Source organism: Simochromis diagramma, unplaced genomic scaffold, assembly GCF_900408965.1.
Source record: "Simochromis diagramma unplaced genomic scaffold, fSimDia1.1 OVJJ01000603.1, whole genome shotgun sequence".
NCBI classification, from domain to species: Eukaryota; Metazoa; Chordata; class Actinopteri; order Cichliformes; family Cichlidae; genus Simochromis; species Simochromis diagramma.
Genome location: NW_024387414.1, coordinates 5,839,210 through 5,858,156, shown reverse-complemented (window position 1 = coordinate 5,858,156; position 18,947 = coordinate 5,839,210). Strand labels below are relative to the sequence as shown.

The 18,947-nt window shown below is 40.5% G+C and overlaps 1 protein-coding gene across 2 annotated transcripts; it reads left to right on the top strand.

Moving 5' to 3' along the window:
- The first annotated feature begins 11,713 nt into the window (after window positions 1-11,713).
- On the top strand, window positions 11,714-18,542 carry LOC120721517 (COUP transcription factor 2-like). 2 transcript variants are annotated; one of them, XM_040011890.1, is made up of 3 exons: window positions 11,714-12,905; window positions 14,089-14,613; window positions 16,620-18,542. In XM_040011890.1, the coding sequence occupies exons 1-3, from the start codon at window positions 12,377-12,379 to the stop codon at window positions 16,892-16,894; spliced, it is 1,329 nt and encodes a 442-aa protein (XP_039867824.1). In that variant the 5' UTR covers window positions 11,714-12,376; the 3' UTR covers window positions 16,895-18,542. The 2 variants fall into 2 exon arrangements, with proteins under 2 accessions (XP_039867824.1, XP_039867825.1); XM_040011891.1 differs by having other exon boundaries at window positions 11,718-12,875.
- Window positions 18,543-18,947: the final 405 nt, after the last annotated feature.

The window sequence follows — 18,947 nt, the reverse complement described above, 5'->3', positions numbered from 1 at the left end:
AGAATTCACTACAGCAATGCTAGCAGCTCTTTTAGACTTCAAGGTTTTCTTTAAGATGTCAACCCTGCAGAAATGGTGTCTTTATTTTAAGCACAAATAATGATCTTCTGTGCAGACATTCCATAAGTAGAATTTTTTTTCTTTTTTGTTATTTGAAAGAAAAGAAAAGAAACATCTGAAGGCATATTTTCCCCACTGGCTGATGGAAACGTTGTATTCTTCAGGTCATGTGGTCTTTGAACAGATATTGTTCAGGGGTGAACTGATAAAAGAAAACTTCATGGACATACATCTAATAGTTGTTGAGGAATTCCTTTTGAACAAAAGCAGTGGTAGATTTATCCATGTGTAAACTAAATATGGTTACTGAAACAGAAAGAGCCACGCTGCTATGATGCTACAGCAGTGGTCTAAAGATTGAGCATTGCTGTGGTGCTGGTTTCCAGCCTGGCACATGATAAATCTAATTTATCATATTATGATTAAAAACATAGCAGTGATTTTTTTTTAGCACTGTTAATTGGATGAAAAATAAGCAATGCTATAAACATGCAGCCTGTGAAGAGAACACGTTTGTATTGTTTAAATGTCACAAATAGAATGTTGCTAAAGGCAGCACTAGATAATGATGCAGCATACAAGATGTGTATTTTTTTATTCACTCTTCTCACACGCAGACAAAATGATGTAGTTTGTTACATTGCATGTAACGCTATTCTTGTGATAAAGGGCTATTCACTCGGTCAGTGCTTGGTCAGCCGGGGTTAAAGGTTACATTTTCTTTTACCATCTAAACGCACTGACGGAAGAAGATAAATCCTGACATCAGTTTAATCGAAATGTGCTGGTGCTTTGCCATGATCTAATTTCCTTTCATCCAAGCCCTCTGGTTATCCACAGGCATCTCGCCGCGCTACAGCAGCCAGTGGAGATAATAGCCGGGGTTATGGATTGACTGGTGAATCATCTTGTACTGCTGCTGTGAGCGAGCCAGGTACGTGTTCGGGGCCAGGTTGCTGCGTTGCTTTTATGCGAGAGCCTGGGCTGAGAGCTCTCCTGTTTCTCGAGTGCAGACGAGGTCTCGCCAGGGCCACGGTGCAGTGAAATGGAAAGCATGCCATTCCCTGTTCCGCTTGATGCCGTGTGACTGTGAGAGGTTGTGTCATGTTCCTTGGCTATTGACTCAATGACTTGGGACTTCACGACAAAAGCCTGAACCCGTGCGGGCTCTCTGCGTGCTGACAGAGAAATGTGTCTTCCACTTGTCTTCACATTGACCCGCGGACTCTGCAAGACTGACGTGTCCACGTCCCCAAAGTCTCACCTCCTGAACCTAAAAAATAACCTTTCCACGACCTCGCCTGTCTCTCATGCTCTGTTAGCCTTGGGTCTGGCTGCCATCGAAACAATTCAGTGAACTTGTGTTTTTTTCCCTGATACAGCTATGGATTACCTGTCTGCGGCAGCTTCCGCTACATGGATGACATGGTTGAGAATTCACCCTTATGTGAATCATATTATTCTCTGTCACAGTGGGTTGAAAAGTCAAAGCACAGAGTAAGCATAAGCCATTAGCTGGTACTCAAATGACAGCACACAGAGCCAGACCTTCAAGGCTGCCTCTGCCCTGGGGTTCATCCAAGAGACAAAAATCACCATATGTCCTTCGTTTGTTGGAAGAATTAGGAGATGTGGGCTTGCAACTGTGCTCGTAAATGATGATGAATTCTTTTTACATTGTATGCAAAGAGAACATTCTGCATATCTGACTAATGCCTTGTCCAGTGACGTGGCTCAGACAGCTGACCTGATTTATTGCAAGGTTTCCTGCATTGTTAAAAAACAATCTCTGACTCAATGACAGAGGCCCAATTAGGGCCATTCCTTTGATGCAGAAAAGGTCCATATACAAAAGAGACTCTGAATTGCAAATCCAGTTGTAGCCCGTCCTTGCTTTCCCCTAATCTAATAATGTGATCCATCATTTCTACGGCGACAGCTCTACAGCCCAGGCATAGGACAGAATCCCACAGAGGATTAGTAAGATGTTTAAATATCCATATATTTAGCCCTATTTAGAGAGAAAAAATGCATATTTAGAATAATGCACTGGGCTATTCTTTTACATTTCACCCGATTATACCTCACGAGATACTTCAATTTCATTTTTCCAGATTTAACTGTTACTGGTTGTTGGTAACCTTCTAATAAGCACTTGACATCCATATGCCTTCAAGACTCAAGTTTTTTTTTTGTCGACTAAAAAAAGAGGCCCGTTTCCTGCTCAGTGGTGGCGCTGTTGTTTGAGGGATGGCTCTGTTGCAGAATCATCCATTACCCTGATGAGCTCGCAGCCCCAGAGCTATGACAGCACAGCCACACGATGAGCGAGACAGCCGACTGCCACTATTTGTTCCGCTAAAGCATTCATCACACTAATTACCCATGGTGCCAAACAGCTCCAGCAGCCCAGTGAAGCTTTGGCTGCTCGTTTGGAGACGAGGTGAGGTAGGGAAACCTCAGATGAGTCTAAACAGGAGGCTGTCCTCTTTTTTCTGGCTTTCCTGCACATAATTAACTTGGCACACCAGCAACTTGACAAATTGGAATGATGAATCTGGCCTCTATGAATAGATACAAATACATGATCAATCAAAGTACCGGACAGTGTTCTCAGTCTGAGGAAATGTGGTGCTGTGAAGGACAAAAGAAATGTCTTTGCTGTGAATGACATTTGGTCTTCTAGTAGAAAAGTGAGAGGGAGGGTTTGTGTCTGGTGTGTTTGAGCTGCGAAAATGTAGAAGCAAGTCAGTGCTAAGTGGGTGGTGCAGAAAAAAGTGGTTGCAAAATCTCACCATTTCACAATTCAAGTGCCAATTTTTAAAAAAAAAAAAACATTATACTTTATCCAATTTTCAATACATAATGCCTTTTTTCTAAAGGACTACACTTTCAGCCTGCTTTCGATAACTTTTCCTTCGACGCAGACAGATGCAAAAGCACAGTCTCTCTGAATTATAGTCATGTATGCCACCTGACCTTGGAAAGTACCAAGAAAGACTCTTTGGTTTCTTTAAATTTCTGTCTCATTCACACTTAGCCCCCAACTGTCCATGTCCCTTCTGGCCTTCACACTGCCGTCTGAACTAATGTAGCATCCAGTACATCACAACATCCCAGCATTACCTCCCCGCAGTGGCCACAGATCAACTGATCAAGCACAAAGAAACTTCCTAGAGACAGCAAATCCTCCCAGCCTGCCTCACAGTTGCATTTTAAGAATATCACTGCATCTCACTAACTAGGGCAAGAAAAACCACCAGCATAAATGACACATGGCCAGCCACATGACAGCCGTTAAAACACTCAACTAATTCTTTGATGCAATGTTGAAAAAAAAAAAATAGCCTGTCATTAAAAGAGAGTGTGTTTGAAACTCTTCATTTCCTGATAAATAATAATAATAATAATAATAATAATAAAATCACACCTGTAATATTTTTTGCATTGTTTGTTATGTTAATCATAAATATTGCTCTCTATATATTTGTATTCTTAACTTCACTATTTATTGTTAGTTACTGTGATTCAGCTTCTTGTACATTACAGTTAAAAGCTATAGTAATTACTCATTAACACAGATGTTTTCTGATGTAAACTGACTAAAAGATTACTGACGACACTGTTATGGTCAGTCACAAATTTTAACTGTATATAACGTTGACTTGTGCATATAAAACTATGGGGTAAATAAAGTCAGAAGTAAAAAAGTAAAAGTAGATCAATTTGAATTTATAAAATGGTAAGCAGAGTTTGACTTAAAGCACGAGACACAAGAGAGATAAAGTGCAGACCAAGGTGTTTATTCATCAACATTAAAGATTTAACTGAATCTTCATTGAGGCTAAATGATCTTCTGGATCAGAAAAATCCATGAATTCACATGGTGGGATTTGTAAAGAATTTATTCGTAAATCAGGGTGGAAAATAAGTATTTGGTCAATAACAAAAATACAACTCAATACTTTGTAACATAACCTTTGTTGGCAATAACAGAGGTCAAACGTTACTATAGGTCTTTACCAGGTTTGCACACACAGTAGCTGGTATTTTGGCCCATTCCTCCATGCAGATCTTCTCGAGAGCAGTGATGTTTTGGGGCTGTCGCCGAGCAACACGGACTTTCAACTCCCGCCACAGATTTTCTATGGGGTTGAGGTCTGGAGACTGGCTAGGCCACTCCAGGACTTTCAAATGCTTCTTACGGAGCCACTCCTTTGTTGCCCGGGCGGTGTGTTTTGGATCATTGTCATGTTGGAAGACCCAGCCTCGTTTCATCTTCAAAGTTCTCACTGATGGAAGGAGGTTTTGGCTCAAAATCTCACGATACATGGCCCCATTCATTCTGTCCTTAACACGGATCAGTCGTCCTGTCCCCTTGGCAGAAAAACAGCCCCATAGCATGATGTTTCCACCCCCATGCTTCACAGTAGGTATGGTGTTCTTGGGATGCAACTCGGTATTCTTCTTCCTCCAAACACGACGAGTTGAGTTTATACCAAAAAGTTCTACTTTGGTTTCATCTGACCACATGACATTCTCCCAATCCTCTGCTGTATCATCCATGTGCTCTCTGGCAAACTTCAGACAGGCCTGGACATGCACTGGCTTCAGCAGCGGAACACGTCTGGCACTGCGGGATTTGATTCCCTGCCGTTGTAGTGTGTTACTGATGGTGACCTTTGTTACTTTGGTCCCAGCTCTCTGCAGGTCATTCACCAGGTCCCCCCGTGTGGTTCTGGGATCTTTGCTCACTGTTCTCATGATCATTTTGACCCCACGGGATGAGATCTTGCGTGGAGCCCCAGATTGAGGGAGATTATCAGTGGTCTTGTATGTCTTCCATTTTCTGATGATTGCTCCCACAGTTGATTTTTTCCACACCAAGCTGCTTGCCTATTGTAGATTCACTCTTCCCAGTCTGGTGCAGGTCTACAATACTTTTCCTGGTGTCCTTCGAAAGCTCTTTGGTCTTGACCATGGCGGAGTTTGGAGTCTGACTGTTTGAGGCTGTGGACAGGTGTCTTTTATACAGATGATGAGTTCAAACAGGTGCCATTCATACAGGTAACGGGTGGGGGACAGAAAAGCTTCTTACAGAAGACGTTACAGGTCTGTGAGAGCCAGAGATTTTCCATGTTTGAGGTGACCAAATACTTATTTTCCACCCTGATTTACGAATAAATTCTTTACAAATCCTACCATGTGAATTCATGGATTTTTTTTTCACATTCTGTCTCTCACAGTTGAAGTGTACCTCTGGTGCAAATTACTGACCTCTGTCATCATTTTAAGTGGGGGAACTTGCACAATCGGTGGCTGACTAAATACTTTTTTGCCCCACTGTATTTAGATCTGTATTAGTTTCTTATCTTTTTCATTTAAAATTATTTTTAAAAAGTTGGGGGGCGTATTTCTCTTTGTGACGAAATTACATAAAATGCGCAATTTGATCACATTGCTAAAGAAGCATCTCAGAAATGTGTAGATCCAGAACTAGATCAAGCTCTATAAATGAATCACTTCTAAGTTGAGCTGAACCTCACCTCTGGTAAAGTCTTCCTCAAGATCAGTACCAAGCTTTTAAACAAAGCTGTTAATAAACAAACGAAAGCAATCCTACGCCCTAAGGTAACTAAAAGCACTGTTAACCACAAGTGGCAGCCCTTTCAGACTGCCACTGATTAACCCATGAACTGAATGTGATATGATTTGCTTAATTAGGCTAAAGAAACAGAGTAAAAATCTAAGATGCACAAATAATAATAAAAATGCACAAAAACATCACACTTAAGTATATTATCTTAAAGTAAACTTTGAGTTATGTCTTCATCCTCTTCCATTCCATTTAATTAACCACTTAGTGCCTCCACCCGGACGTTAAGGTGTGCACAGCGCCCCCCCCCGGGAATTTATTTGGCCTTAACACCTGAAAAACAAAACACAACAATGTAAGAAACTCATCATGTTATTGCCCTCATTATCCATGACTTTAGAGACTGGACAATAAAAATATTTTGTAATGGCATAAACAAACCTGTCAAACTAATTATGCGATCCTTTTATTCGACAGACCTCTATCAGCATCAACTGAACGGCTACCAGCAAATATGCCTCAAATTTTGTGCTTAAATATTAAAATACTGTAAAATGTTACAATAATAATACAGTCATCTTTAGTTCTCTTATGCATAAACAGGTCAGAAATGTGTGCAGTCCACATTAAAAGGTTTGACTAAAGCATATGTCTTGTTTAAAATGTTATCTTATTTGATCAGTTTCAAAACTGTTTACAGTTCAAAGCTGAGTTGAATGTAATTCTATCATTTACAAAGCGATGTGGGTTAATCTCATACGAGATAATGAGTGCTAGTCTGAGTGAGGTCAAAGGTTAAGTAGGATTTTGTACAATTCCTAATGAGGATCCCAACATTTCGCCAGGATGAATCTGTTCATGAGTGAGACGAGCGTTAGCGGTGCGTTATAACTGCACACTGACCTGTAGCACAATGTGTCTCTCAAGCGTGAAATCCACCTCATGAAGAATTCTGCAGTTGGCCTGAAGGAGTCAGAGGTCAGCTGTCTGGGGTTAATAAAAGGTGAGAGATGGTTCAGCGGTCACAGGTGAAGCAAAGGCTGTGCCGTGTTAATCTAACTCACTAACTATTGTTGCTCTCTGACCAGGATGTGAACCGGCTAAAGAGCCTAAGAGCTACCAGCTTTGTTTCAGTGGCTGCCAAGGTTCACAGCAGGGTGACAATCTACAGGCTCTCCTTACTGTCCAGCATCTATTACCAGAGACATAAACATGAAAAGGTTTTAGTCACTAGTTACAGTAAAAATTACAATTGCTATAAATGATAATGTAAGATACTGATTTTAATATTAATTGTTGCTCCGGTTCAACAATCTATACAGGGAGTGCAGAATTATTAGGCAAGTTGTATTTTTGAGGAATAATTTTATTATTGAACAACAACCATGTTCTCAATGAACCCAAAAAACTCATTGATATCAAAGCTGAATGTTTTTGGAAGTCGTTTTTAGTTTGTTTTTAGTTTTAGCTATTTTAGGGGGATATCTGTGTGTGCAGGTGACTATTACTGTGCATAATTATTAGGCAACTTACCAAAAAACAAATATATACCCATTTCAATTATTTATTTTTACCAGTGACACCAATATAACATCTCCACATTCACAAATATACATTTCTGACATTCAAAAACAAAACAAAAACAAATCAGCGACCAATATAGCCACCTTTCTTTGCAAGGACACTCAAAAGCCTGCCATCCATGGATTCTGTCAGTGTTTTGATCTGTTCACCATCAACATTGCGTGCAGCAGCAACCACAGCCTCCCAGACACTGTTCAGAGAGGTGTACTGTTTTCCCTCCTTGTAAATCTCACATTTGATGATGGACCACAGGTTCTCAATGGGGTTCAGATCAGGTGAACAAGGAGGCCATGTCCATTAGTTTTTCTTCTTTTATACCCTTTCTTGCCAGCCACGCTGTGGAGTACTTGGACGCGTGTGATGGAGCATTGTCCTGCATGAAAATCATGTTTTTCTTGAAGGATGCAGACTTCTTCCTGTACCACTGCTTGAAGAAGGTGTCTTCCAGAAACTGGCAGTAGGACTGGGAGTTGAGCTTGACTCCATCCTCAACCCGAAAAGGCCCCACAAGCTCATCTTTGATGATACCAGCCCAAACCAGTACTCCACCTCCACCTTGCTGGCGTCTGAGTCGGACTGGAGCTCTCTGCCCTTTACCAATCCAGCCACGGGCCCATCCATCTGGCCCATCAAGACTCACTCTCATTTCATCAGTCCATAAAACCTTAGAAAAACCAGTCTTGAGATATTTCTTGGCCCAGTCTTGACGTTTCAGCTTGTGTGTCTTGTTCAGTGGTGGTCGTCTTTCAGCCTTTCTTACCTTGGCCATGTCTCTGAGTATTGCACACCTTGTGCTTTTGGGCACTCCAGTGATGTTGCAGCTCTGAAATATGGCCAAACTGGTGGCAAGTGGCATCTTGGCAGCTGCACGCTTGACTTTTCTCAGTTCATGGGCAGTTATTTTGCACCTTGGTTTTTCCACACGCTTCTTGCGACCCCGTTGACTATTTTGAATGAAACGCTTGATTGTTCAATGATCACGCTTCAGAAGCTTTGCAATTTTGAGACTGCTGCATCCCTCTGCAAGATATCTCACTATTTTTGACTTTTCTGAGCCTGTCAAGTCCTTCTTTTGACCCATTTTGCCAAAGGAAAGGAAGTTGCCTAATAATTATGCACACCTGATATAGGGTGTTGATGTCATTAGACCACACCCCTTCTCATTACAGAGATGCACATCACCTAATATGCTTAATTGGTAGTAGGCTTTCGAGCCTATACAGCTTGGAGTAAGACAACATGCATGAAGAGGATGATGTGGACAAAATACTCATTTGCCTAATAATTCTGCACTCCCTGTAGCAGAAACTTCCTTGTTCGTTAACTGTAAAATGCATGAAAATCAACTTTTGCTCATTTTTTAAATGTCTTGCTTTAATAAGCAAAACTTTGTTGTTAACACTTTTTATTATAGTTTAATTTAATATGTAAAATTCAGTAAATGTCTAGTGTACATCTGCTTATTCACAGAAACTTGATTCCCACTGTATTCAGGTTAAAACCTCTAGAAATTTTACTCAAGATGAAGTTGTTCTGTGTGTTTTACAAGTGTCAGAAAAGTTGGATGTATTCTCAAAAATAAAATTTAAAGCAAACTAATTGTGACAGGTTTGCACTTTAGACACTTCCCACACAATTGCAGTCAGAAGAGTCACAGGGATCATATTCTCTGTATTCTCCGGAGCTTACTGTGATTTTTTGGTGTTAATTGTTTTTTTTTTTAACAAAAGCACATTGAGCTTATTTTGCAAGATTGTAAGTAAGTTATCAGATATAAAATTCTAGGTTGTTGATAAGTTTGATAAATATAAGGTTGAAACTTGTGTAACTGGATTAGGTTTCTTTTCAGAAAAATCTGGTTAGACACAAACTGTGATTAATTCTTCATTAGTATTTAAACAATCGAAATATCACAGGGATATAGGGACTACCCTTTCAAATAAAAGTGGATGCACTTTTATTCCACATAATTAAATAACTGGTAGAAGCTAGTTGTAATAATTAATTTGCTTTCCGCTCACAAAATGGCAAATGTTTCTTTCTTTTCCAGAAATCATGCTGATGCTCATGTATATTTCACTTTTGAACATAGGACTGGTTATATGCTGACCATAATCTTTTCTCCACATGCACAATCCCTTTGTTTTTATTTTATTCTGATTATTTTTAAATATTGATGTATTTTGCCTCCCCCAACCACATCCAGACACTACACATTTCACTTTGCTGTGGGTACAGTTCAGATATTGAGTTGTTATTTTGCAGGTAAATTGGACAATTTGATTTGCAATGGTTTGTTTCTACATCATGGCCTCCAGGTCAGGTCATGACATTTCGTAATCTGCACACTTACACACAGTCACTGCTAAAACACAAACAGAAGACATCAACTGCAGGATCTGAAAGGCTACGGTGCACTTTTAGCTCACAACCATTAATCTCGTTACCGTAATGACTTTACACCACACCCATTCACTGCCAAAGCTGAGAATACTACCGGATATTCCTAGAAGACTATAATGTGTGCTTTTCTAAAAGCTCTTTTGGTCAAGTAATTCCTTGACAATACGCTTCATCATACTCACTGCTGAACGTAGTTTTCTCACGTCATATAAACTCATCAACCACCTTTCAGATTTTAGCTTGACCAATGTTTGTCATGTTCAGAATTATAAAAGCAAATTTTCAGTAAAGTGACATCAAGCTTGCATTAGAAACATTCTGCAGATTTCTGAGCAGGAAGCCAGAGCTGCCTCCCACTGCACTGCAAACAGTCATATCCTGGTGGTTTTGCCCACACAGCAGGTCTCTCCTGGCCAAACTCTCCCTCATTTTGTTTCCAATTAGCTCGCTTTCAGCTCCCCCACTGGTGATAAGTCATAAAGGGCACCAGATCACCAAAAACAGGAGGGATTTATCATCTGTAAACTCCTAAATCTGTGATTAATATTAACCGGACCCATCGTGAGGGAGAGCGGGGGAGGGGAGAGGTCAGTGAAATAAACAGTGTGAAGGAATGCATCATCCACATCCAGTGTGGTAAACACTTTAGCCTTGACCTTCCACTGCTGATTGGTATTGGACATCAGCCGTGTGTTTTGTTAGCAGGCGGGGCAAGGCTTGTTTTGTGTGCGAGCAGTCGCTCGATGACTGCAGCTCTGGCCGTCTGGAAGAACGTGACAGCACACTCAGCCTCAGGACTCATGGAGCATGAGTCAACAGTGAAATGGCCATACAGACATTTTTACATGGCACTGACTTGCCATCAAAGACATCCATGGACATCAGACTGATTCCATTTGAGAAATCCACAACAAATGAAAAGAATGGTTGTGCTACACGTAAATACACCAAAATCAAACAATGCAACTGTATGGAGACACAAAGCAACACTGTATGTAAAACCATAATCAAAGTCACCAAATCTACTCTGAAAAATGCAGTAGATTTATGGATATCAAGTAGCGTATACTCCAATGCAGCTGCTCTGAGTGAAATTCAATAGATCATGAACATGAGAGACAGAAAGGGCAGAGGCGCACTTGAAGGTGTCATCTCTTCAGCTAGACATGTAGCCACTGGTTTTCTTGTATATATTTAATTCCCATATATCTTTGTATTATTGCTATTTGAGGAGGGATAACATCAGTTTATTTATTCGGTTTGTTTAATTTATATTTAGAATAGATTTTACAAGCCTGTGCTAAAACAATAATTTTTGTGTGTTTATACTGAGCATTTCACAACAATCTTTTTACAGTAGATCTGCACTGGAAGTCAGGATGTTTAGCAAGTTTACTGATGAAAGCTAAAAGTCCAATATGTATCTCACCCATACATAAACTAACTTGTAAACGTTCTCTCTCAAGAAAGAAAGAAAAAAAAAGAAAAGGTTTTAGTAATTTCTAAAAATGTCTTCTTATCTGATTAGTCATTTGGTGTGAGTGGATGATTACGTGATTACAAAGTCCACAAAGTGACTGCAGCTAAGACAGGGCAGAGGAGAGGTGCATTAAATGTATTGTTTATAAAAGAAATGTATAAAATCTATCTCTTTTTGTGAGTGAAGTGGATCTAAATAAGGGAATTTTTCTGCGTAATTTACTGACGACACTAGGTGGCATCAAATAACTGCATTTAGAATCTGAATTGGCCCCTTCAGGGTCTTCGCGGGCAGAAGCAGCCTCTTTATGTACCAGTATAACATGAGTACTCATAATATACATTATGGGTGATATGATGCAAACTGTGGTTTGACAGATTCACGGCAAGTAAGTAGTCATAGTGCAAAAAACAAAATAAAAAAAAACAGAAAAAAAACCGTTCGTGTGCGCACACATGAGAGAGAGAGAGAGAGAGAGAGAGAGAGAGAGAGCGATTGGACAGAGGGGAAAAACAGAAAACATAACAGGGAGGATGTGAACTCTTACCCTCTTTAAAGTCAGCTGAACCCCCGCACTGCTGCTCCGAGACCAGCTTCTCCACGCGTTAACTCCGCCCCAAACCCGCGTCACCGATTCACAGCCGGTGACGTGCGGGCGCATCACTCTCCTCCTCCGTCCCGGAGCAAAGCATCGTCAAAATCAACATCCATCACTCCCCCTATTTGACTCTCTCTCTCTCTCTCTCCCTGATGTCTTTTTAATGTAACTTCTTACTGATCGGGAGAGCAGGGAGCGTCTGGAAAGCCTGGTCGCGTGACTCCATCCCTAATGAAGGATCTGCTCGCACGGCATTCTGTTTAAAGCTGGACACACAGAACAGAAAGGATCAGATTGTATATTTTGGGGATAACGTTTCCTCCCTGTGTGGATGGCTCCGTCTTTATTTTCCCCCCTCTGTGGATGCTATAGCGCACTATGACGGTTTGAATGAAGCTGTCTTTTTGGATTTTGTCCGCGCCCGCAGCTGCTTCTGGGTGACTGCTCAATCTTCACTTGTGAACTCGTTTTAATTTTCTGCCGTTATCCTATGAGCTCTCTTTTATTTATTTTATTTGAAATTATATTTCGTTTCGTCAAACAATGCCGCAGTTTCCCATGACTGTGTATTAGCTATTGATGCCGACAGTAAGTGTGAGTTAATTATCGCGTAAAAACGAAGTTGGGCGCAAAAAAAGTTTTGGAGAGAGTCGAAATGGCGATGGTAGCGTGGAGAAACACCGAGGCGGTCGGGGACTCTCAGGGGACTCTTTCCTCCCCGGTGTCCCAGGTTGCACCTCTGTCTCTGCCCGGAGAGCTGACGGGACATATGAACCCGGCGCCTTCTCTGGAAATACCCCAAACAGCAGCTGCACCTCAGGGAGCACCGCCGCCCAATCCGTCCGGCAACACCGTCGCGACCACCACCAACAATAACAACAGCACCTCCTCTTCCTCCTCCTCCTCCTCCTTGTCCATGGACAAACAGCAGAGCCAGCAGATCGAGTGCATCGTGTGCGGGGATAAATCCAGCGGGAAGCACTACGGACAGTTCACATGCGAAGGATGTAAGAGCTTCTTTAAACGCAGCGTCAGGAGAAACCTGACCTACACCTGCAGGGCCAACAGGAACTGTCCCATAGACCAGCACCACCGCAACCAGTGCCAGTACTGTCGCCTCAAGAAATGCCTCAAAGTCGGCATGAGGAGAGAAGGTACGCGCTGGCATCAAACTGTTATTACTGGTACTTTCACATTCATCACACTTTCACATGCAGCACTCTTTTATGTTTGAACGCATATCTGCCCCATACTCTAGTTGTGTGGATGCTACATATGTGTAGCCTAGCTTATGTTTACATATTTCTTTGTGGACCCAGGAGCCTTACCATCGCCACATGTTGCCTTTGTTTGACACTAGGGATATTTTATTCATTTAATAATGTCTATATTATTATTTTTTAAATACGGGGTGTATAATTATTTATTTTGTCTCGGGTACTATAGCTTTATATTGTGTAGACCTCAGTGTGTAATATTACACATTATTACAGATGTTCCCGCTAGCATCCTGTAGCATGTTAGGTGCACTATTGTTGCTCCCCTTCCGCTTTATGTCCATCATCCCCGGTGAGTGTGAGTCTGCAGATGCTTTAAATGTCAGGTGTTCACATTCGGCAGTAGATATATTTAACTTTAGTTTCAGTGCCTTTTTTTCGTTTAAATTGTAGCCATAAAAATGTAAAATACATTTTTAAATGATGTGCGCGTGCGGACCATGTGTGTCTGCTCTTATTCATTATGCATGCTTTTCATATACAGCACTAGGCCCAGACCGCAGCCTACACTAGTCTACTAAGAGTCTGCTTTGTTGTCTAAATGTGAAAGTTTATTAAAGTTTAGCCTATTAGAGATTTCACAGCCAAAAAATAAATAATTAAGTTACAATAAGCCTACTCACTTGATGATATTAGAGAGCATTAACTGAAAACGGAATCTGGGCTGTGAACTGGAGCAATTATACATTTGAAACAAAAAAAATGCAACGCTACTGAATACCCAGAAACACGCTGAGAAAAAGAAAAGAGGGGGGAAAAGGAAAAAAATCTCACACGCCATTATCTGCAGGTTGTGCTCCAGATCTCCCAACACCGAGCTGAATGTGACATTTCTTTCCAGGAGCTGTCCACAACACTTATCCATGTCCACTTCTGAAGAGCCAGCCAACCATAAGCTAGCTCACTACTGACATTAGAAAGGAATCCCAGCCTAATCTGACTAAAATAAGCGCGAGGTTTTAATTCACATATGCTGTTGTAAATGACGTCCCGTGCGTGCTGTCTAGTTTTAGGGTTCTTTAAATGTCATCTTCGTTGTTTTAATCGCCTTCTAGCGTGATGTGGCATTTCTGCCGTTTCTTTCTTACAGCTGTCCAGAGAGGCAGAATACCAACCCAGTCATATCACGGCCAGTTTGCTCTGACAAACGGGGATCCTCTGCAGTGTCACTCCTATCTGTCGGGGTACATCTCTCTGCTGCTGCGGGCCGAACCCTACCCGACCTCCAGGTTTGGCTCTCAGTGCCTGCAGAACAACAACATCCTGGGCATTGAGAACATCTGCGAGCTGGCGGCTCGGATGCTCTTCAGCGCTGTGGAGTGGGCCCGCAACATCCCTTTTTTCCCGGACCTGCAGGTGCCGGACCAGGTGGCCCTTCTTCGCCTCACCTGGAGCGAACTGTTCGTCCTGAACGCCGCCCAGTGCTCCATGCCCGTCCACGCCGCCCCGCTACTGGCCGCTGCTGGTCTCCACGCATCCCCAATGTCTGCTGACCGGGTGGTGGCCTTCATGGACCACATCCGGGTCTTCCAGGAGCAGGTGGAGAAGCTGAAGGTGCTGCACGTGGATTCGGCGGAGTACAGCTGCATTAAGGCCATCGTGCTGTTCACCACAGGTAAACTTTACCTTTTCACCCCCACACACGCTGTGGCTGACATTTTAGCGAAATCACGCAAGCTTAAAATCTAAGAAGAATTGTGCCGCCACCGTCACGAAGAAAACAACCGCTATCAAAATTAAAATCCTAATTTAATTAAATAAATTATTTTCCAAATGTAGGGAAAACAAAATTAATGCGAGCGGACGAGAACGTTACTTAAAAATCGCCCGAAAAACGTAGGAATAAATATTTCCAAAAAAAAACGACAGAAAATCTTATAAAAATAATTTTACAGATTTTTTTTTTTATTGCTCGTGGCATAATAGTTTGCATAACACTCGGTAACTGTGCGTTCGGGGTTGGGGAGGGGGGCTAAAAAGAAAAATCAATAATTTGTATTAAAACTCTGAAACACCTTAAAAGCAAAATCTATATAAAATAATTTTTTTGCAGATTTTAGTATGATCATAAGTCTGATGATCCTCTGATATCGTTATAAACGGTCATTAAAAAAGGAATACAAATCATGTATGTTGGATTTGCTCTAGAAAAGTACTCCCTTTAAACCTGAGCCAGCTGCTTTACCTCTGATAGAATTCATAGTGAACTTAAGTGACCTCATACAGTTGTCAGATCTTGAAGCAACAGTTTATCTGCATTAAAATAATACTGAAGAGGAAGTGTGAGTGAGTGAGTTTGATGGTCTTAAAACGGCATCAAATCCTTACAGCCCTTAAAATATGAAATATTTTAATAGGTTATGCAAATGGGTTTGAGTTAAACATTTGACAGCATCTATATTCCACTGCTGCTTCACATAAAAGGTGCCTCAGCAGAGTGATTTATTACATATATGTATATATATATATTAATTTCAAGTGAAAAAAACTTGTTTTCAGGCTTAAAATTTAGAGGGTTTTTTTTTTTTATTTTAAAAAGAAAATTTTTATATTTAAATCTTGCCACTGTTTTAAAAACGATCATAGCATGTAAATGTAACTGCATAATACATTTTATTCTTTATATCTTTAAATTTGAAAATATCTTCATAAAGAAGCTTTTTTTGTACTGTTCATAAAGCAGTGGGAACTATTAGTTGACTTTGCAATGCAAAATGTATGCCAGTTTCTTCACAGCCTTTTAGATGACAGAGGGATGTTTGGTTGTTAGATTGTGAGTGGGTTCAAAAGGACAAGTAGCAGCAGAGTAAAAAAATACACCAAGAAGGTTTCCTATTGGTCTATTTTAGTCCCCGTGAGCATATGTGAGCACATGTGAGCACGTGCCTTTTAAACTGGGACAGTCCTGCTTTAACCCCTGTTTCCAGCCGGCCTGCAGTTTTACAGTACAGACAGAAGAGTCTGGTGTGCGTTGAAATGCAAATGACTCAGAGCAATCAATGCTCTTGCCGTGCTTCCTTCCTTTTGTCTGGGCCCTGAGTATTCTTTTTTTTTGATTGGATGAGAGCAGTGGCAGCATTGTTGATCCCAGATGGCATCAGATTGACAAACCTCAACTATTTGCCTATATGTTTTATTTTCAACCTGCCACTGCGCTCTTACAGTATCCAATTTTACATTTTTAAACCTCTACATTTACCCAACCATGTCTGACTAACTAGTTTATTGGGTGTTCTGTGTTTATGGTTGATGGTTCTGATACCATCTTAGTGAGGTTCACTCAAATCTGTTTACAAAGTAATAAAATATTTAAATGCATCCACTAATATTTGGCATTCTGCTGCCCTGACCTCTTCTTTAATGTCTTACCCAGGGATTTAAATAATATCAGTAAATAGTAATACCTACAGATTTTTGTTTTTTCTGGTGCTTTTTTGACTTTCGATCACTGTAACTTTTCATCTAACTCCACATTCAGACTGTACCATCGCGAGTTTTGGTGATTTTGTATTAACACTGAATAAACGTGAAACTGAAGTATTTTTCAGATGCCCAGTTGAACCACTGGTCCTGACCTCTTCTCTTCTGCCTATTTGTTTCTGTGTTACATTCTCTCTGTAGATGCTTGTGGTCTATCAGATGTGGCCCATGTGGAGGGTCTCCAGGAGAAATCGCAGTGTGCTTTAGAAGAGTATGTGAGGAGCCAGTATCCCAACCAGCCTAACAGGTTTGGGAAGCTGCTGCTTCGCTTGCCTTCCCTCCGCAGCGTCTCTTCTTCTGTCATAGAGCAGCTTTTCTTCGTCCGTCTGGTGGGGAAAACACCCATAGAAACTCTGATAAGGGACATGCTGCTTTCTGGTAGCAGCTTCAACTGGCCTTACATGGCTATTCAATAGAGAATAAAAGCTGCTGTGGTGCTACTAAGGTCAGGGAGGGTCCCACTTTTCAAATCAAGTCATTTCAAATAGTAAAATCTCTGTTGATTTAAACAAGAGAAAAAACTGCCAGTGGAATTAAATTCTCTAAAGTATCTTAAGGGTAAAAATGTAATTTAATTTGCTTTTTTCATCATACCAGAGGTATTAGCTGCCTTATTTTCCATTATGCCCCTGCACTTTTAGAGGGGTCCATAAAATACAGGAAATCTACCGACGACGAAATGATCTGACCGCACTGGCAGAAATTTTCACTTGTTTAAAGGGAACTAATGTCATTAAACGAAATGACTGGTTAAGATGGACATCTTTTTGCAGTGTGGTGACCTCTCACAGTCTATGGTTTTTGGGATAACAAACAATATTTATTGGACCTGTGTGTATATTTATCGTGCTTGTAAATTATGTTTTGGATCCTTTTTGTTTTCTTTTTTTTCCTTTTTCTTTTTTTTTTTTATGTTTTACATATTTTTACCCCAGCTAGTGAGAAAACTGCAGGGATCGTCTTGTGTTGATCTGTTTTTTGTTGTTGTTGTTTTCATACCTTCCAGACATAGCACTTTGGACTAAAGGAACATTTCAGAAAGATTTAATATGATTGTTTGAAACCCGACTTCTTCTGACTTCAACCTTTTTGCTCGGTTGCATAGAGACAGAAAGGTGAGATTGATGCTTTGTTTTAGTTACTTTGTTTTCTTATTCTGGTTTTCTTATTGACATGCAAAGAATGAGAACAGCAAAAACATTTCAGAACTGCACTTCTCATGCTCAGTGTTCGGTTGCGCCAAGCGTTAGTCATTTCTTCGTTATACTTCTTGGCTAATACGATTATTTCCCTTTTGCCATAATGTTCCAGTTAAACTCTTTAAAATCCTATTTCAAAGCAATTTATCTCTCCCGGATTTTTGTCACACTTCAACTTTTCTGTTTTTTTCTCATCTGAACTGAGAGGCTAATCATGGCGGTGAGCTGACTGTTGGATAGCTTAATCCAATGTTTTTTATATTTAGAGGGGTTAAAGTCCAAATCATATTCCCCCGTGACAGGTAAGAAGAACACGAATGACACTACGAGATTAAGGACAAATGCATTACCAAATACTTCTAATGAATTTATGTTTCCTGGACTTTTACACTGACTTCCTCAGAGATTTTTAAGAGCACTGGGTCTATAATAACTACAATCTCTTAATTTCCCAGGCCAAGAAACAAATTTATTTCAGTATAACTCATGCATTAATGAGCCCAGGCCACTTAATGGCACAACAGACCACTGCAGGGTATTGCTGAATTTAGAGTGTATGTGCATGTGTGTGTGTGTGTGGGTGTGTGTGTGTGAGTGTATTTGTGTTTACTTCTTTTTGACAACCACTCTGATGTACTGTGAAAGCATATTGGTTAACATATTGGTACCGTATTAAATTATAACTCAAGATTTATAAATAAAGTGTATTTGCTTTATTTCGTCATTTCAGCTCAACGGTGTTCATGTTTGTCACCTTCCAACAGGAATCGAGTGTGTTTACACAAGGGAGCGCATCCATTATAATTTTGATTTTTTTGTACTGCAATGGAGTAAGGAAACGTAAGCCAAGTGGAGTCTGCCTGGTGTTCTGGAGCCCATTTCTTACTATAATATTGTCACTAATTGGGCGTTTTAATCAAACTAATTGCTTCCACTGACAGTGATAGCTTTATGTGAATGTCAGGTTGTATTTACATTTGCCTTATTTAACAACCTGCAGGAAAACAGTTAACTTTTCTCCTGCACTTATCTTATATTGGGCTTGATCACTCAGTTTTAACATCTTTACAACTTAAGAAAACACCTAAAGGGAGGGAACAAAGAGTGCCACGTTACATCCTTTTCTTGTAGCTTGCAGCTTGTAGCCTGTAGCTGTGCTTTTTTTTTTTTTATAACTTATTAATAGTTTTAAATTAACTATTAAGACAAAACCTAGTATGATCTTGTAGTATGGCTGCATGTATCAGTACATCCACACATGCAAAATAAA